General features: G+C 43.7%; 1 protein-coding gene across 1 annotated transcript in view; it reads left to right on the top strand.

Moving 5' to 3' along the window:
- Positions 1-21,866, top strand: part of LOC147008869 (metabotropic glutamate receptor 8-like) — a 579,707-nt gene that overhangs the window by 249,901 nt on the left and 307,940 nt on the right. Inside the window, exons 5-6 of the mRNA XM_085863764.1 lie at positions 10,630-10,784; positions 19,135-19,275. Coding sequence (XP_085719890.1) covers positions 10,630-10,784; positions 19,135-19,275 — 296 coding nt within the window. The remainder of the gene's footprint in view (positions 1-10,629; positions 10,785-19,134; positions 19,276-21,866) is intronic.

A 21,866-nucleotide genomic window follows, 5' to 3' on the forward strand; every position in this document is an offset into this window, starting at 1 on the left:
CTTTTGATCTGTTGAGTTTGATGGTGAACTGACGGTGTGAATCGTAACCACATTCAGCTTCTTGCATGTGGGTAAACCAGCGATCGCTGGGCCAGGAATGCCCACAACATAGAATCTCTCTTTGGACCACTGATTCCTCGCACCTGCACATAATGCATATACACTTGGGGCACCTGATCTCAGAACTGTTGTATGCTGTGAGCCTTGTTCTGGCTGGATGGGTGCGAGTCTTCCAGTGATGGCCATACATCTGTTTGATAGTTCAGAAAGGAAAGGTGGTTTGCACTGGCACCAGCGTCAATCTTCATCTTGAGGTGTTTCAGTCCGAGGAGGACAGGACAGACGACAGAATAGAGTCTCTGAGTGGTTTCCTTCATATCACCATTGGTATCCACAGAGGGCAAACCGTATCCAGCACATGTATACATGCGCGTAACAGGCGAGTAGTTCCTTAATATCACCACAGGGATAGGGGACAAGTGGACGTTTCAGTCGTTAACCCTTCGGCAGAGGCTTTTTTGCTCTGACTAGGGATAACGCCCGAAATGTCTACTTCCCACGGTGGATAGCATACTTAAGAACAACATTCCATTGATTCCCTCCTTTGAGAATCATTGTGGCTTGTCATTCGCAGGTACCAGTAAACAACAAAATGTTTTCTCAAAGACATACACATTGTTCCATCCAGGGATTATATCGATCAGCAATTGCTCCGACAATGTTATCTGCATCAGGCTTCCTTTATATACGTGGAATAACAAACATAATATCTCTGGTAGGGACTTGTAGAATCGTTAGTTACCCTCGCCGAAGGAGAAGGTATTGCATTTGGGTCCGTTTGTTTGTCTGTCTGTTTGTTTGTTTGTTTGTCCGCACAGAACTTTCGTGTTTTTCTCCGTAACCGCTTGTCGGATTGAGATTAAATTTTCACCATTGGTGCGACTACTCATGTAGAATGTTTTAATGATAATTATGATGTCATAGGTCACGTGGTGTGGCAGCCATGTTGGAAAAAAAAACAGAAAAAAAATTGGATCTCTGCATCTCTGAAACCGCACCAAGGAAAAAATTGAAACTCGGCACGTAGCAAGTACTCCTCATGGGGAATGAGTGTTTTTTTTTTTTACGACATCATAGGTGCCTTTGTTATGACGTCATAATTGCATATGTAGAACGCTACATCTGATCAGTATTAAAAAAATTTTGAGGGTCATCTGGGGATAAAATGGTAAACAAAAAAAATTTTATGACGTCGTCGGTCGCATGATTAGGCAGCCTGATTGCTTTAAAAAAAACATAAAAACTTGAAAAATCTTCTCTGAAATGGCTGAACCAGTGATCACTGCCAGCATTTATAAAGTGGCAGTTCTAATTATGTGTCGAGGTAACACACCAGTACACAAACTCCTCATAACACACCACACAAAACAAGTCCTGCTGAGAGTCTGTAATCTCTGATTGCTGATTTTGTTGTTCTTTCTGTAATGCTGTGTCCCCTCCCCCCCCCCTTTTTGCCCCTTTCACCACAGCTCTCTGTGCCCTGTTTCAATAATTATTGTCTGTCCTTGTAAAAGAAATAAACAAATAAATCAACAACCACCAAGGTGGTTCCTTGCATGCCATTCCAAGACTGTGTGCATACTTTTGCAATTAAGATTTATGAGATTAATTTCGACATTGATTCCTACACAATTACCACCTAATGTACATTCGTTATGTTCGCACGATGGTAGTTTCCGATCCTTCTTCGTTAAAACTCATAGCCCTAATTGAAGCAGGCAAACAAGGCTAATGAATGCGAAAAACTTTATTAATCCGAAGCCAGTGAACGTGAAGTCAATTGGCGCTGTCAAACAACTGATGTTTCACTGCTTTTTATGCTTTGAGGGGAGACCGACAAACTCGGAGGGCTCCGCCGCTTCTCACCGGCCTGCCCGCTAAGCGTTGGCACGTCGCAACACTCTATCCGTGCTTGCTCATGACAAACATGAATAATGATCCTGTGAGGCAGCATGGCGACAAAATGTCAGTTATCCGATGAATCGTAGTGGCGTGTAATGTCAGCTTTTTGCAGGTGTATTGTGAATTGACCCTCTTTTTTTTTTTTTTTTTTTTCAAAAAGGACGTACAATTGTTCTCCATCGAGCTGTCGAGCCTGGTTTTGAATCCTGACATGGCTATATACTGTCATCCTGGTTGTTTTGCATGTAAGGTGAGGTATCAATGTGTGCGCGTCGTCTCTCAGTTGCACGTCAACTTGAGCGTCCCATCTCGGAGCATTAGTTGATTGACGTTAAGGATCCCACGGTGTCCTACATGAAGAACAGGCGAGTTATCACTGCTATCTTGAACGATTTTCAAGTTCCTGCAGCTTCAGTCGAGTATCTGGTGTTGAAGTGGTGACCCATCCAGCTGTATCGCTGTCTAGTCTTCTTCTCCTTCTTCTTGTGTAGCTATCATGGAAGCTTGGCTGCTGGGTAGCTATCATTTTGTTACGGTGCGACTATGCCGCTGATGCTGTGCCCCTATACCAGCATGCCGGTACTCATTTCGCCAACCTCAGAAGGATGACAGGCTGAGTCAACCCCATCTGGTGTTAACTCAGTGGCCAACGGGGCTCGAACTGAGGACCCGAAGATCCCAAGCCAGCCACCATAACCACTAAGCCAACCCCAGGCTTATGCTGTCTCGTCTGATTTTGATTCTCAACCTGACGATTAACTGTCTGGTGTTTTGCAGGTAGGGAATTTCATCATGAAGTCCCTCGGATGGGTGTTAAGCAGGGGATCTGTCTGTTCACATTGGTGTATGTGAAAGACATTTTGCCAAAGAGTAGGCAAGGTGTCGCCATTGCTCTGAACAAATTCCTGCCCACATCTACATTGGGAACAGCATCAGAGGCACAAACCGTGGCCCTTAAAGAATGGTCCGCACCTGCGGGATGAACTCGTAACTGACTCCCTGTTCAATATGCTTAACTAATTAGTGACCCTTCTGATATACCAGCAGGGGTATTTTTATCTGATACCGGGTACCTGGCATTGCCCATTGGGTACCTGGCATTGCCCATTGCTGTTCTAATCCTGTTGGCATTTTGAAAAATAAACAATTTTCTTTTCATTATTTATTAATTTTTTTGTGGGGGGCCTAAAATCATTTTATTTCCCTACACCCACAAATGAATTTGGTTGAGGATCATTTAATATTACCTTTATCATAGCTACAAAGGCTTGGGCATGACAGAACGATTTAAAAAATAAAAATAAGAAATAATAATAATAGTCATGAAAAATCCAACTCCTTTTTTTAAAAAAAAACTTATTTTTATTTTGCCTAAACCACTCTCTGGCACTCACTGATGAACTTCTGAAAGTTTGACGAAGATACTTTCGGCCCTCTCTGAGAAAATGGCCACGTACACACGTACACACACACACACACACACACACACACACACACACACACACACACACACACACACACACACACACACACACACACACACACACACACACACACACACACACACCTCGTGTAGTTAGTTGTACATGTTTGTTAAATCCTATCAGTAGTGACAATTTTGAGGAACTTTCAACACTGACTTAAACAATCGTCGATGCTCACAGCTTCCCAACACGTTCACGATAGATTTCATCTCCAGTATGCATGAAGCACTGACGTAGAATGTCCGGCTTGATTCCCGTAAGCACGTCCGTTCTTCACAGCCCATCCCATTTTAAGACTCAACATTGTATTTATGAAACAACTTGAACAAATGCAAAAAAAGGATTTTGATTTTAATAACGATGTGAAGGAAGAATTTGATTTCGAATTTCTTTGTGCGTGACGCACCTTGCCTCATCACCGAGCAAGACTTCATAATGAAAGGTGTCTCGAACGAGGTTTGAGCAAACGGCATGATCCTCCTCGGTAATTTATCGTGAAGAATGCGGAGTTTGGAAGGATGCGACTTCATGTATTTAAAAAATTGTGTGAACTGAGTCTTCTTCGTTGGTGTGCGCCACAAGGTTGCAGGGTAGCATCATTGGCTGAGGGTGTGGCTGTGCCGGCTGTGCCACCAATGCAATGTCCTCATCTGGTTCGGGCAGGTATTTGGAATTTGTTCATGGTGTCAGCGATTGCTGAAATACTTTTCGCAAAGGACACCATAATGTGATCTATAACACCCACCAGCGAATGCTGGCAGACAGGATTCCCATTTAACGTCTATGTGAGAGATGGCACACATTGATGAAACACCTGGATGACAGTTTATAGCTGGGTCAGGATTTGAACCCAAGCTAAACAGCTTATAGGTGAGTGTGCAGACTTCTCGGCCATCCTGTGAGCCCTGTGAACTGAATACATTGACATGTTGAGCTGCAAATATGCCCATAGGCACTGGCTTTTTATGGAGATGTTCCAAAAGCTCCAAGAACTTCTGCCACAGCGTCCTCGTGAAATGTCAAGTCATATTCAGTGCCATCAGGATGGATCCTGGAGGTTGTTTCTTCAGTCGGTGCTGACTCATTTCTGCCAAATCCCTTCCTGAAACGGCACTGAGAAACCACTACACCGAGTTGAGAAACCAAAAGCTTGCTGCCGTTGTAAGGCTTTGGGTTGTGAGTTCTCATGATTTCATTCAATTGCATGTGGAAAGAAGAAGAATAAGAAGAATCAAAAAAGAGAACCAAAAGTGAAATAAAATGCTAATGTCAATGATTTGAATCGATAAAGTTTCATAGAAATGGAAACCACGCAGCGGGTGACGGGGTTTTACAATCACTTCTGTGTGTCTGTCTGGGCCGTAACTTTTTTAGATCCTCATGGAGGTTCTCTAAGTCTTTCTCACGTTGTTGTTCTTCATCTTCTTGTTGTGGACTTTTTTGTTTCACAGCCTACAGTTTTCATCGAAACTTCCTGAAACTTGGCGTATATGTGTAAAAATACCCTGCGCAGACAGTAACCATCTCCGATTTTGAAAATTCCTCCTAGAAAAAAAAGTTATGACGTCAAAATATCTCCGCTAATGGAAATCGCCGAAAAAATTATCTCCGAAACTAGGCAAGCTTTTTGAATTCTGTTTGTGGGAATCGAACAGGGCATTAGCAGAGATGAATTACCGCACATATGATACATCACTATGACATCATATCAATTTTTATGACGTCATTACTATTTTTCGACATTTTTTGTTTCACAACCCAGAGTTTTCATCGGATCGTCGTGAAAATTGCCATGTATATGCAGAAAGCCCACACGCAGGCAGTAACCATCTCCGATTTTGGAAATTCTTCCTCGAAAAAAAGTTGACGTCATAATAATATCGCCGCTAATGGAAATCGCGGATACCATTATCTCCGAAACTAGGCAAGCTGTTTGAATTTTGTTTGCGGGAATCAAGCCGGGCATTAGCACAGATAATTTATATGCAAACCTGATACATCACAATGACGTCATATTCGTTTCTATGATGTCATCATTAAGAGGACGAGGATCTTTGCTCATTTGAGCTTGTTTAACCACTTGAGCTTTGATCATCAAATTTTCAACAAAGCTTTATTATTATGAGAATATGGAGAAGAGAAATTAATAATTTGTCTTCTCCATATTCTCATAATGAAGCATACGGAAGATATCCGTTTAGCATACGGAAGAAGAATAAGTGCGAATACAAAGCGGACGGGCTTTGCATTTTCAGATGCTTTCTGGTTCTATTTTTTAATTATATGATTCAATCTTGGGAAACCCTTTAGATCTATGAGGCTTAAAGTGACGACTGCTGCCCTTATCAGCCTTATTTGTTTCTACATCATGACTGCCTTGCACTTCAGGTGTGGACATCTATGATTATAGGCATTGTGGGTAACTGGGGATTACAAGAGTAATTGCATCTAATTCTGTGCTGGCAATAACAATAACTCGTGGAAGATCTGTGCTGGCGATAACTGCGATTGTAACAATGACGATTTCACGAGTAGGCGGTGACTCGTTTTCCTTGTCTGGATACTTCTCTCTTCCCAGCAGATGCATACTCTATCAGGATTGAATTACAATTTTGGTCTGCTCATTTCGTAATTACTACAGGTGGCTCGGCTGACAAAATGATGCACTTGTAGATTAGAACAGGAATTTGATGCTTGTCCGAGGCACACAATGGCATACTCTTCAGAAGATATCATGGATTCATGTGGCTTAATGTCCTCCAATGATGCACTGCCCTCCCTAAAGAAGCACCACTGAGTCAGTTTGTAGTTGTACTCAAACCCAGATAATGTAGCGACAGAGACGAGCATGCTACGAGTGTGCTGTTCTCAGTTTGAGGTCCTACAGATGGAGCTGCTTGATCCAGCAACAGAAATACCCCTGGTGAGAATCGGTGTTACTTTTGAAACGAGAAAGGCACTCGTTGGAGCGCATACCTCCACCAGGCTGAACGGTTTGTTTTGTATCCCACTAATGGGCCGGATCTGCATCTGGACCTGAACCAAGATCTAATTAGCTTGTTCTTGTCACATGCCCAATTCATCCAATGAGTTTTGTCATTTGTCCACAACCTTTTTGAAATACTAAAGAGCCCGTTGGTTCATTGCACCAAATTTTCATTGGTCTTCATGGCCTTGCAACATACCTGCCTGCCGTATTGCTTGAGCATTAGCTTGCCTTTTCACCAAGCTCAGATGTGCTTGGGCCAGGGTGAAGATTATACTGCCAGACCCCGCTATTTATGAATTCGCTATTCACAGACCTCGTATATACCAGGGTCATAAAGTGTGACCTGCTTCGACATTCATGTATTCACGGTTTTTTTTTTTTTCTTCTCACACATCAGGACTGGTCTCCTATGTCCACCTGGGAAATTGGAAATCAGCCACCATCACAGCATTACATAAAAAAGGTGCAAAACCGGATCCCTTTAACTACAGCGCAATTGGCTTACTGTATTTCTAATCATCAGCAAGGTCATGGAATCCATCATCGCAGTTGATATAAAATCATTCCTTTTCTCCAACAGCCTCATCTCAGATCATCAATTCAGATTCAGACCTGGTCCCCCTACCTTGGACATGATGTTTCTACTATCCTAACAATGTATGGAAGCCCTCAATATCACACATGAGATCAGGGCCATCTCTTTGGACATATCTCGAGCTTTTGATACAGTCTGGTATCCTGCCCTGCTCTCTAGACTGTCTGCCTATGGAATCTAAGACGAACTCGACTCTTGGATTACTGACTTCCTCCCCTCTCAGAGACGTGCGGCTCTCAACGGAACCCCTTAATCTCCTCTCCCTGTCAAGGCTCGAGTACCCCAAAACAGTGTTCTAAGCCCCATATTATTCCTAATCTTCATCAATGATCTCACTGACTCTCTGAAAAATCCTCTTTATCTCTTTGTTGATGACTCCTGTCTCCTCCATGACATCTCTCATCCTTCTGACAGACAGACATCAGCCTCTCCTCAGACCTTGACAAAATCACAAACTGGTCAAACACAATTTTGCTTATGTATCCATGTTGTTCACCCTTTGCGTTCTCCCTTACCCCTCATTGTTACCTGCATCTCTTGTTTGTCCATCTCCATCTACTTTCTCCCTCCACCCTGCTGTTGGTGTTCCCCTTTCTCCTGCCATTTCCTTGATGTTGTGTCCTGATTTGTTCTGTTTAATCACTCTTCAACAAGCCAAGACCATGTTTATGCACTGTTTACATATGTATATATTTACACACACACGGTGGCCATAAAGTCTGGAAACAGATAATATATCATTCTGTTTGGATTGGACGACGTGACCCTGTGGAGTGGGCTGCACGCTCACCAGATCTGAACCCCCTTGATTACTTTTTCAGCGGTACACTGAAGGAGCAGGTTTATTCATTGAAAATCAAACACAAATCCTCTGAGGCAATGCATCATGGATGCATGTGCAGGGATTGATGGAAATGCTGTATTAATGCACCAAGTTCATTGCAATTTGGCACAGCACATTGAACTGTGCATTTCTCATGAGGGACACCACATTGAACATGTCATGTAATGTCATTGAACATATCATGTATTGTAATGTAATGCCAATAAACCATTTATAATGTATACTAGACGACCCGTGAACCCGTTGGGTTCCTGTTGTAACAGCGGTCGATGGGAAAAAAAAATCATTTCAAGAAAAAAAAAATCAAGATAGCTCCAGCGAACTATACCGCTGAGGTTGTTTGCATTGATCAAATACTCCCGAAGAGTACTGGACTGAATTGGGAATTGATTTTTTAAATAATTTTTTTCGTTGCCTGATTTGAACGAAACTTGATACTGCACACCGCAGGCAAATGGTGAGTAAGTTGGCCCTAAAATTTTTGCGCTATCGTGTACCGTTTTGGTTGTATTTTGGGAACATACTTACATACATATACCGGGCGTAGTGGCGTGTGCCTGTAATTCGGCTACTCGGAGGCTTGGGTTGGAGGATCGTTTGAGGACTGGTGCTCTGCGCTGGGCCGCGCTATGAGAGGGTGTCGGGCACCCAAAATCATGGCAAAACCCAATCCTTATTCCCTGTGTCGTAAGAGGCGACCAGGGTTGCGTCAGGAAGGGCATCCGGCGTAAAACCTGTGCCAAATCACTATGCGGATCATACAGATGATTCGCTGTGGCGACCCCTAACGGGAGCAGCCGAAAGAAGAACAACACATACATACATACAATACAAGATGTGAGTTTTAGTGATAGTCGCCTATGTTTCCAAATTTTATGGCCACCCTGTATATAGAATTAAACAACGCCCCGACATTCGCGGTTTTTCATGAATGTATCCCCTGTGAATAGAGGGGTCCAGCGGTACTTTTTTGTTGTTTGTTTGTTTATTTATTATTGCCAAATGACAGTACAATTATTCTTGTTGCAAATATTATATGTATTAATGAATATACATTTTTGTTACAATGTCGTCATTGTTTGTTTTAATTTATTTTGAAATTAAAATGCCATGTCGTTGAAGGACCTATTAAGCTGCTCGAGACACCTTAACATGGCGTGTGTTGAAAACATGGGAATTGTTCTGGATTTAAAAAATATATTTTTTAGTTAATTAGTCTAATCAACTCGAGATCATGATGATCATTTTGGTGTGTCACATGCCACATCAGAGCTCCGGTAGAACTTCACAAAAAAACGTGCCACACACACACACACACACACACACACACACACACACACACACACACACACACACACACACACACACACACACACACACACACACACACACACACACACACACACACACACACACACACCTCATTCATTTATATGAGATCATTGTTACCTCTGCCACCAAAGGTGAAAGAGGTTGTTTTCACCCCTTTCTGTCTGTTTCTCTGTCTGACTGTTTGTCTTTCTGATTGTTTGTGTACAGGATATCTCAAAAAGTTGGGGACAGATTCGGATGAAATTTTGTGGGCATGTTCTGTGTGCAACCAGGACGAACTGATTGGACTTTGGTGAAGATTTGGATCCAGATCCGACGACTGGTATTTTTAAAGTGACTCTTCACCATTGAGAGATAGGGCTAAACCGATACATAGCACGATATCTCAAAAGGTTGTGTACAGATTCAGACGTAACTTGGTGGACAGGTTGGGTGTCTGACCACGATGAATTGATTCGATTTTGGTGAAGATTCGGATCTTCCTACTGGAATTTTAAAAGTGATTCTTCACCATTGAAGGATTGGGCTGAAAATGATATATAGCACAAGATCTCAAAAAGTTGTGGAAGGATTCTGACGAAACTTGGTTGACAGGTTGGGTGTGTCGCACGGACGAATTGATTCGGTTTTGGTGATGATCCGGATCCGGATCTGGATTCGTGAATTATTAAATTCTTCAAGTGATTCTTCACCATTGAGAGATGGGGCCAAAAACGATATAGTACTGTACAGCATGATATTTCAAAAATTCTATTGAGCACCATATGTTCTTGTGGATCAGGCTTTACGTGGCAGAGGTATGCGCTCCACCGAGTGCCCTTCTAGTTCTATATAGTTTTTGGCCACATCTCTCAATGGTGAAGAATAACCAATAAAACTTTGTGGATCCCGATTCAAATCTTCACCAAAATCCCATCTATTCGTCCTTGTTACACACCCAACCTGTCCACCAAATTTTGTCCGAATCCATGCACAACCTTTTGAGATATCCTGCTCACAGACAGACAGAGGTGAAAACATAACCTCCGTCCACCTTCGGTGGTGAAGGTAAGAATAGGTTGGTTCACTCTTCACCCCATTTGTCTGTTCATGCCTTGGGTAAGTAATCCAGGTTCAAATCCCATGTCCCACATGGTTATTCGTGATATAATAATGCAATTTTATTTCGGCTTTGTCCTGCATATCGTGTTTATCCTCTGAACGTCTTTGTCCTGTTTATTATTTATGTACAGGCTCAATTTATGAGCCTTAGATTACTCTAAAATAATTAATAACGCTCACGCCATCCCTGTAGATAAGGCCTTGCATGATGGACATACATACTGTGATAGAAATTCTTCCCTTACTTTGTTTTGCTTTCCCATCATTTCTCTGTTTTTCTCCATTCTCTCTTCCCCTTTACCTTTCGCTGTTATTCTTGCAGTGGTGTTCTCACTGCAACCAGAAATGCCAACAAGTCTGGGCATTTCTTGTGGATTGGCTCAGACAGCTGGGGGTCAAAGGTTGCACCGATACTACACCAGGAAGCTGAGGCAGAGGGTGCAGTGACCATCATGCCAAAGAGAACATCAGTAGCAGGTACGTTTGTCACAAACTCCATGCTCTTCTACGTTTGTTAATCATTGTAATTTTATGATTTGATTTACATCATACGTTTCTTTTTCCTGGTTTAGTGTTTTTGCAAGACGAACAAAATAATTATGGCACAAAATTTAGAGGTCGACCAATATGGGTTTTTCGAGGGCCGATGCCGACACCGATATTTAGAGAGCAGGGGAGGTGCAATGACCGATTATATGCATCCGATTAAACAATTTAATTGGAAAAAAAGTGAGAATTACACGGAATCGTTAAACTTAAATTAACAAATTATTTTAACACAATATTAACCCAGCTTGCTTGCTCATGCACAACATCACAGTGTAATGTAGGCTAACTGCCAATATTATTTTAATTATCAAAACAATGACAGTGTTGAGCAAAGCTTATACAGGTAGCCAGGCGCAAATCCAGGATCCTAAAACCCAATTTCACATGAAAACTGCCAATTTTCAAGCTAAAACTATAATTTTGAGATTTCAGTAAAAAAAATAAAAATAAATAAATACATTTCTAAATATATATTTTTTAATTTCTACCACCCACGTAGTTCTAGTACTAGCCACAATGTTAGTGTGGCGTCACGAGTGGCAGGGTGTACTTCCTGCCATTTCCTTAATGATTCCTACTTTGAGCGTCATATACATAACAGTAATTCCTCGTTTAATGTGGTAGTTGCATTCTTAGAATTTACCGTATTAGCTGAAAATGTGCAAAACGAAAGTAATTTTCCCATCAGAAATGTAATTGGTGAAGGTTGTGTGTTGGGACATGGGTAGATGGGGAAAATCTGACGCGAGCACACACACACACACACACACACACACACACACACACACACACACACACACACACACACACACACACACACAAACATACACACACACACACACACACACACACACACACACACACACACACACACACACACACACACACACACACACACACACACACACACACACACACACACACACACACACACACACACACACACACACACACACACACACACACACACATTGAAAATGAAACTCCACCAACCTATCTTAAATGTTGTTGTTTGTGGTGATGGTGTGGAGTTAGAAGGAAGGAAGGTGCTAATCACGTTAACCTGACTTGCAGTTAACATGACTCGCTTTCTTTGCAGCAATGGTAACACGATGAGCACTCGCTTTGATTTTATAAACATTTGCACGAATCGTTCGTAAGATGCATTCCGTCAGTCCAAACGCTCAGCAAATCTTCACTGCTCATATTGCTCGATCACTTCTTATTTCACCTTCATTTAAATAGCTTTCCTTTGTTTCTTAGGCACAGAGGTACTCGCATCACTTATTGATCCCTTACCAGTCATGGTGTCGATGGGTGCACAAGATATTTCACGCTATGTTTAGCGGAGATTTCGAATTTCGCTGCACCCACACACTGCCCAGCATCCCACGGCCCATCTCTGATTAGCTTCGTCAGTGTTGAGTGACTGCTGGATGTGTTTCAAATGCTTATATCAAAGGACACTGAGTCGGTATTATTCAAATTAGCCATGTTACATATCCGACTGCATCTGGGTCCGAGGTGACTGGATATACAAGTACAGTTTAAAATTTTCTCATGGGAACAAGGTGTGCTGTGCACGGCGTCATGCGGAGCATGAGCGGCATGAGCGGCGCACTCAGCACGAATGCCAAATTTGGTTGCTGGGCCTTCGAGAGACATCCTGTTTGTGAGAATGGGGTGTGAATGGTCATGAGGTGGCTTGTGAGTGTGAAAGGTCGCAAGACTGCCCGTGTGTGTAAGTGGTTTGAGAAAATCCTACGGTGCGAGAGTGAGCATGTGAAAGGGTGCCCCGTATATGCGTGACGTCTGCTGAGGTTCTGCAGCACTAACAGTTGGCGTGGCGAACACAGCTTTGTTTGCCACGGGAAATTAAATAAATTGAGATTTGGAAGCTACGATATAGTCTTACCTTTTCCTCTTCGGCATATCCAGCACTGGCACCAAGCTCTCACCTTACGTTCTGCAGAAGCCACCTGACCTGAAGGTTGGCTGCAGATGCTGATTTGACTCAAGGGGAGCTCTATCTGCCGAGCATTACGAAGATTTTTTTTTTGTTCATATGCGTGCCATCATCGGCCCATGCCGATAACCTCAAGATGCCAGATATCGGCCGATTATATCGGTCGACTACAAACACAAATGGTACACATACAGGAGTTGAAAACCGCACGTCTTTGAGGGTAGACTGTTAATGTATCGTCGTGTCGATGGATCTTCTAAAGCCGAACCGTCGACAGTCGGGTTGAAATTTTTTTTAATTCTCCATAGGATTGGCCAAATCACACGAGGGACCAGAGTGGACTTAGCCCCTCGTGCGGCCCACTAAGAATTACTAATTTACCATTTTGGGGGGTTTTTTTAAGAGCATGTTACCAGTTTTTACCTCCCCCAAGGACTTACCCAAAAAGGTGCCGAAATGGTTTTACATGTGTGAGGTTTGCAAATTAATGTTGGATCATCTTATGAAATGTGCTCTTTAGGAACAACAGCTTTATTTACAGAAAAGGCAGAAAACCACAAAAGACAGAGAATCCCGAGTCAAAAGATATATGGACACAAATGGAAGCAAATAATTTAATGTACAGCCGCTATAACATGAATGAAAAATAATTAATACAAGATAAAATGTTACATCCACGAGAACACAATTATTTGCGCATCCAATAAGGTGGACCAGGTGAGGTCTTTTATGAAAGTATACCAATACTAGCCATCATAATGGCGCTCCACCTGAGCAGGTTTACAGCCGTGGCACGGACTCGTGAGCAGATGAAGTGTCCCATGGGTGAAGTCAATGGGGAAAGTGAAGTGACAGGCAGGCTTGGATGTAGGGTGGCCAGGGAGAACAGCGGCCCACCGTGTGGTACTCAAAGCTTGCAAAGTCCACATGAGAGACGATTCCAAAGAAAGAGTGAACAGCACGTGTGTTGAGTCTTTTATCGCCTCCCTACGTGGCCACGTCCCACACCTCTGAGTGTCCTTTGCTCATACAATGGTACCTGTCAGTGAGGGCATGATATTTCAAAAATTGTATTGAGCACCATATGTTCTTGTGGATCAGGCTTTACGTGGCAGAGGTATGTTTGCCACTGTCAGGATGATGCCACGGGTACGTGGTGTAGTTATCATCACCACCCATACCAATCATATGGCACGTTGCATTTTGCCAATGTGGATGTGCCCTGGCACCATGTTGGATGCCTATAATTAAGAGTTTGGACTGTGAGGAGGAGGAGGAGGAGGAGGAGGAGGAGGAGGAGGAGGAGGAGGAGGGGTGTTATCAGCCAACATGGGATGCAAACGTCCCAAAATATCCTCTTTCTTCTAACCTCTGCACGACCTGATCCCACATCCCAATATACACTCTATAGTGGCCTCAAAATGACCTGCAAGGCCAATACGTGGTTTCTGAAAACCTTGCACAGATTCTGAAATACATACACCCAAAAGTTGGGGTCTCTATGTGCTACAATTTGGCTGTGAAGGAATAATGTACAATCACAATTTTTTCTTTTTTGGGGGATACTTTGTTGAGGCTCGTATGAGAGCTAACACACAACGCACAGCAAGGGGAGCATGGGACAAGAGGGGCAAGAGAGGGAAGGACAAAACAGTGGGGAACAGAGACATTAGGAGATCTGTGGAAGGGAGGGGGATGGGGCGGGGAACATGGGGAACACAAGATGGACATTACAGGGACTTTCAGGAAGGAAAGCAGGGAATTTGAAGGAGGTGAGTTTGGGGTGGATTAACGGGGGTAAAAAAGATCGAGGATTTGGATGGGGGAAGATAAGAGGTGGCGGTGAACAGCTGTTTTGAAGACCTGGAGGGAAGAGTGAGATTGAAGCGAGTGTGGGAGTTTATTTCAAAGGCGGAAAAAAAGAGGAATGAAAGGGTGAAGGTGAGCAGTGATTCGTGATTTTGGTAGTTTTACCAGAAGGAAGTTGCCGGCGGACTTTGAGCGCCCTTCGGAAATATGGGCTGGACAGATTGCCGAGAGAGCAGAAGGGGCGAGACCGGAGAGGAGACGGTAGAAGACAGAAAGACCACTGACCTGCCTGCGGTGAGAGAGTGTGAGGCCCAAAAACTCAGCCTCACCATGGAAGATACCAATGATCCTAACTGCCTTGGTTTCCACAGCGTGAAGCCGAGAAAGGTGAGAAGCAAGAGCACCACCCCAGAGGGGAGAGCAATACTCCATCAGGCTGTGGGCGAAAGCTTTGTATGTGGTCAGGAGCTCAGGTGTGACGAGGAAGGACTTTGCATGACGGAGGATTCCCAGTCGGCGACTGGCTTTGGAGGCCAGGTTGAAATGTGGCTTTCCGAGGAAAGATCATGGTAGATCGTGAGACCCAGAAGCTTGAACTGGAGCTGTCAGGGTTAAGATTATGGTTACGGTGAGGTCTCTCCCCTTTCAGAGAGACATAGTGAGAGTGTGAGATTTGTCCGGATTGAAAGACATGTTCTATGTGTTGGACCAGTTTGTGATTTTATCCAGATCTGCAGTGAGCGAAGAAGCTGCTGGTTGCCGGTCTGAGGGATGACAGATAGTATGACAGAGGGTGGAGTCATCAGCAAAGAGATAATGAGGATTTTCCAGAGTCGGAGAGATCATTGATTAAAACTAGCAAAAGAACAGCGCCCCAAACACTGCCTTCAGGAACTCCAGCCGGGACAGGAAGAGGGGATGAGAGAACTCCATTTAGGGAGTTACAAGATGAAATTAATCTTGTATGTGTTGTCGAGTTTCTAACATATCCTGTTCGGAGAAGCGAGTGGTGGCATTGGACATATTTTACATAATGCACAATAATTACAAGATGAAAATCTCGATTGCTAGCATTAATATTAACAGTGGTCACACCTCTCTTTGTGAAGTGCAAATCAACCAGCTAGTTTGAGTGTAACACATTTGATATCTTCCTCCTGCAAGAAATTGTGTGTGTTGGTTGTTATCTCCATATGCGCGTTTCAGAAGGTGAAACGGAGTCCTCCCAGGTCTCAAAGTACCCACACATAAATCTTCCAAATCAAAGCTGACAGCATACTCCTTTTTCCTTGTTTCTCCTCTCTACGGAACCACCTTCTGGAGGCAGTTCTTTCACACTCTTCCCTCCAGGACTTGAGGCAAACAGTGCCCGAGCACCTTATGTGATCCCCCTTCCTGCCCCATGATCTTTATCACCCCCCTTAACCGTACGTAACCCAACCACATTACTTGATTATGTCATTGTTTCCTCCTTTCCCTTCTCTCTTCTTTTCCTGTTCTTTCATTCCCTTTCAGATTGTACCCCCATTGCTGCCCCTCCAGCCCACTGCCAGTTGAAACTTGCTCTTCCATGAGCCTTGCACTCGCAGACAATAAAATAAAATAAAATGGAACCATGCCGATACACATGTCAGGCAATTTTTGAGTGTTAATTTAATCTGGTGCAGAAAGTAATTTTGGACCTGAAGCTGGATGACATATAGGACAATGACAGTTGTATGCCATCTCGCATCACGAATGCAAAAATCGTGTAAATTTTTTTTTTATCACTGTGCTTTCAAAGCCAACACAAACTGGGAACTTCCAAGGGTTTATCACCGCACGTCTTCAGCAGCTTCAGGAATCCAAATGATGCACCACCCGATGCCTCGGTATCCTCATTTATTCTTCCCGCCAATTAGTGGAGTTTCCATGGTTACATATCTGGAGCAGTTACACCATGTAGCTTGTTGATTCGAACATCGTGTGTGTGTGTGTGTGTGTGTGTGTGTGTGTGTGTGTGTGTGTGTGTGTGTGTGTGTGTGTGTGTGTGTGTGTGTGTGTGTGTTCGTGTTTAGTGAAGCCAGTTTCACACTCGTTGGTGTGATGGCTTGGCAAAGTGGCTGCTTGGTCTACTTTAACATTGTGACCTGAGAAGTACTCCTTGCCTGAGTAATCATGGGTTCATCCTCCACAGGAAAATCACCAAGTGTGTTGAACCCAAGCTCAAGATTTGTTTTCAAGGATCATGCACACCATGGAGCTCAGCTCCTTGTAGCACAAACTCAGGAACGTGGGTCAGCATGAAAGGCTGTTGATTAAACTGCACACGATGGTAATGCGAGGTGCCACTTCAACGCAGTTGCAGATGAACGTGAAGATTTCCTAAATGTATTCGATCCATTCAAAACGCAAAACTCAAGCCCGTCTTGCATTTTGCTTCTCCACCTCTTGGAAAAGTCGATTAAAAAAAAAAAATTGGGTTTTGGTCGATGTTCGATCTTCCCGTTTGATGCGTGTGACTTTTCGAGACCGCAAGGGCGTTTAAAACCCGTGACCGGAGCAAGCCGAAGGAGTCTGCGTGCCATTCTGTAGGCCTGAGACCTGTTTGTGCGATCGAGCGGGTAGCCATGGGACATTGCGAGCGATAATTTTAATGCAGCTCTTCATTGCGCAAGCTTATTACACAGTTGGATGCTAATAAAAAAACCTGCTCTGTTTTTTAACTTGAAAGATTGCATCAACATTCGCATTCCATCGTGCCACTTCTTCCCCACCCCAACACCTCCCCCTCACCCCCATTTGCTTGCTGCAAATACTGTTCTGTTGTGGAGGTTTGCCTGTTGTGAGATAGTCAAGTCACTTTCTCCATTGAGAACAAATCCAGAATCCAAAGCAGACGATCTATTGCCCCGAAGACCTATTCCTCTGTCGTCAGCCGTCTCTTCCACGTTCTGATTTAAACCGAATTGGTTGCTTGCTCAAATTGTGATTGAGCTGTAATTAAAATTGCATGTCAGCTCTGAAAATTAGCTTTCTTATGTAATTTCAAAGAAATTGTTCACCCTATCTGTTGGATTCATTTTCTTGCCAATTCTTGTCCTGCTGATGAATCCATTAAGGCGATAACCACCATCCAGCAGTGCGGGTGAAAATCCTTGCGACCGTCGTAACCCCCGTTAGGTGGTGGTTCATGGTGATGCTTTGGCCGGTAGGAGGGGTAGAGGTAGTGCGCTTGCCTTTGAGCGGTTTATTCTTGGTTCGAATCCCAACCCGACTATAAATTGTCAGACTTCGTGGGCAGGGTGTTGCAGCAATAAAGTGTGCCATCCCTCGGATGGACGTTGAACTTGGCATCCGATCTGCTAACATGAGCTGGTGGACGATAAAGACCCCGTGACGTCCTTCGCAAGGAGTAGCTGACTTATCGCCAGCACCCTGAACAAATTACAATTTATTGTCCTGAACTACAGGTCGGAAGCAGTCTGATCTCAGATATTCCTTGACACCAGGTCACGTAGATTGCGATCTCAGAGTTTGTTTGCCGTGCATGCAGCATCTCCTCGGCTACATACGGGACAGGATACATGAATTCACGCACGCAGGTGGTCACATTACGTATGAACAGCCATGTTTGGCTGTGTCGGGCAACCGTACCAACGTGCTGGTGGAGATGTCCTTTCGTTGCCTTTTTATTAAATAAAAAACAAAAACGTTTTACTTATGTTTACCTTTGTAGAAATATCTGCAGCCACCTCTGCAAACTGTCACGCCATCTGATGTCAAAACAATGTTATGCCGAACTGCTCTTTTAAAAAAAGAAACAACTTCTCAATGAAAACAATAACATTTTCCTTGCCTCAACCACGAACCGAGCAATTGTCGCAATGCCAAGATCGAATCGACATCCATGGCGGTTCGGAGATTTCGCACAGCCCTACCTGTCCGTTATTGTTCCGTCTCGTGCATGCTTAGAGAGCCAGCATACGGTGTTCGGATGGCAGGTTACAACAGTAAAGCTGTCATCATAAAACGATTATCTATTAATGGTGGCGCCACCGCTGCTGAGCCAAATGTCCCGACTCAAAATTTGCCTTGCCGGGGACACTCGGTGTTTGTGGCTGATATAATTCATTTATCAGGCACGAGATGCCGTTTGACTGTTTTTTGTTATTGCTGCTCACAAACCTCATATAAAGGACTCTTTTGTGTGTAACCGCCTTGTATGCTTGGGGGTCAACCGCCCATGCAAGGCCGACATGCAAAAAAAAAAAAAAATCAATCAACTGTGCTCTTTCTGTTGCACTGATTCTAACCTTCACTAACAAATCTCTTATATTCCATATTCGCATTGGGAATTTTTAGGTTATTTATATTTCATTGCTTCAGAAAATGTCCCCGAATCACGGGAAGTTTCCCATCACTCGTCGTCCCATCATGAAGTTCATTCATTACATGTCCATCATTTGTCATTTTTGTCTCTGCGTTTCCCTTCTTCCAAGCACTGCGTGCCATATGTTCCAGGCTTCGACAGCTACTTCACCAGTCGCAAGCTCGAGAATAACCGACGGAATGTGTGGTTCGATGAGTTTTGGGAGGAAAACTTCCACTGCAAACTGGGGAAGCCCAATTCCAAGCGCGACATCAACAGCAAGAAATGCACAGGTAAGAACTCGATGCGCTGCTTATGCACCTGTTGTTTCGTGTACTTCTCCTCGTTGAGCTTGAGATTCCCATATCTGTTTCAACAAAGGGCCTAAACGATCCTCAACTTGATTGAAATTTGACATTAAAGGCACATTTGCTTATAGGGCTTTTTTTTTGGAATGAAAGATCTCAGCTCACCGAATTGCAAGATGACAGGATAGAAGTTTGTTATAGAGCAGGCCCACCCCGAACGTGGGTTCCCACGTCGCGGTTTCGCTCAATCGTGGTTCAATTATTGTGGAAAAATGTGCCGATGGCTGCGTGGGTCTCTCGCTCTATCGCGGTCTGGTACGGAGGAAGACAGAACCACGCATCTCCATCGAGCCTCACAATTCCACGCTGCCCTCCATCGCAGACTCGGTTACTCTTTCAATATTGTGCTGCACGGAGAAATTTAACGTGATTTAGTTTGATATCGTGATTTAATTTATCATGTGATTTTATTTATTTATTTATTTATTTGCATGATTTCGTTTTCACGAGTCTTTTAATTACATTGTGGGTGTTTGTGAAAAAATATTTATGAATAAGAAGACTGTGTGGGGTTTTAGTGAAATAAGGAAAATGAAACATTATAAAATGTTATTAAAAGCTTTTAAAGTAAGAAGCAAATTGATTCATTTATGAGGAATGTTGGTTCAATTGGGAGGTAATGAGAAAGGAAGAAATGCCAAAATGAACCAAGGAAGGAAATTGGAGGCAGAATGAGTTTGTTAATTTTTGTATTTTTTTTTTTTCCAAGTGAAAATATTTGTGTTTTGAAGCGAGAAGAGGGAAATAAGATAAAGTTGAGGAGCGTAAAAGAGAACACTTTGGGATAAAGCAGAATGACGAACATATCTTGAAAGGTTTTCGCTCATCTTCATGGAGAGGTGTTTGAAATTCAAGCGGGAGATGGACCCTGTCATGGCACCTGACACGGAGGTCCAAGAGGACATGCAGAACAAGGTAGAACAGACAAAGATCATCTCCTTCACAAAGTCTGATGACCCGAAGCCAAGATCATCATCATCATCATCATCATCATCATCATCATCATCATCATCATCATCATCATCACGTGGTGTTTTTCAAGAACGTAACCACTGCGAACAGGGAAGGTCTGCTGTACTGTTACGGGTTTGGTAGGGGGAGTTATTGGACCCACTTCCCGGCCGATGACCCTGGAACTGACAGGTTGCTAAGCAACCACAGATGCCATCTGAGATGCTTAATATATGTTGGATCCAGCGTCCAAATCCGGCTTTACCTTCCCGGCAAATTAATCGCCCCAGATAAGGACTGTGTTTTTCCATGCTCCACTGCTGTCAATCAAAACAGCCGAGTGATACCATAAGTGGAACATTGGCTATTGTCGAACCATAACAAACGGCAGGGCAGAACTCCCTGCCACTGATTACATGCTATGTCTAACCAATGGAAAGCGATGATCGGGAAGTTTGGGAAGGAGTTTATCAGGATTGGCAAAAAGCACGCATGTACAAGGCAAACGGTTTCGCAAAAGAAAGCTCTTACTACGAGCACATAAGTCCACTTGATCAGTCAACTTGGTCATGATTTCTACGCACACAGGCACCTCAGGCATTCCAGGAAAAGGAGCGAATAAAGAGTGATAGACAGAGGAGTGAAGCAGGTGGGTTGTGGTAACCATGTCTGGAAGTGCGCGTCTCTGCGCTCATTCTGCCTGGTGCCCTCATTGCTCGTTCTGTTGCATTTCTCAGCGCTCGTTCCATTACGTTCCCCCAGGCACTTGGCGTGGTTCACCGCAAACTCTCAAATTCTCCACTCGGTCACCACCTCCACTTGATCGTGTGACCAACCACTTGACTGTGAACTCTTTAATTCGACCACCAATTCAGTCACCAACTCAACTCTCTCAAACTCTTCTCTGTTCTTTCAAACTCTTCCCTCCTCTGAACTGAACTGCTCTCTGAACTCTGCCAGGCATTTTTTGGATCTGGCTTCTGTCTTCTCCCATGTCAGCCCTTCGCGATCCAGCCACTCTGATTGGCTGGCAATATGTGATGCAGTTATTGCGATTGGCTGCAGGAATGCGGGGACAGGCCTCGAAAGGTGATGGAAAGGACTGGGCAATGCATCTGATGTTTACGTGAATGCCGAGCCATGCCAGAATTTGCTGCGCTAGAAAGTGCGCCATGTTTGATGTACAACATTGAATTGATGGATAGCATATAAAACACTGCTGGATGGATTTGCATGGTTTGTGACATGGTTTCTGGAGTGCATGTTGTACTTGCTTTGAGTCTAAAGTGTTGAGAAGTGCTTAAGAATGAGGTTGGAGAATGAGGAAAAGAACAATGGGATAGTTCGAACTACACTCACAACACAGCTTTCCCTTCCACCGATATGAGGGGGAGGCAATTCAGCGAAACAAAAACCAGGCCTTCAAAACAGCTGTTCACCACCATCTCTTGTCTTCCCCCATCCAAAACCTCGATCTTTTCCACCCCCGTTAATCCACCCCAAACCCACCTCCTTCAAATTCCCTGCTTTCCTTCCTGGAAGTCTTCCCTCTTCCCACCCCTCTT

Source organism: Eptatretus burgeri, chromosome 18 (genome assembly GCF_056783735.1).
Source record: "Eptatretus burgeri isolate ZD-2024b chromosome 18, Ebu_testis_v1, whole genome shotgun sequence".
In the NCBI taxonomy this organism is placed as follows: domain Eukaryota; kingdom Metazoa; phylum Chordata; class Myxini; order Myxiniformes; family Myxinidae; genus Eptatretus; species Eptatretus burgeri.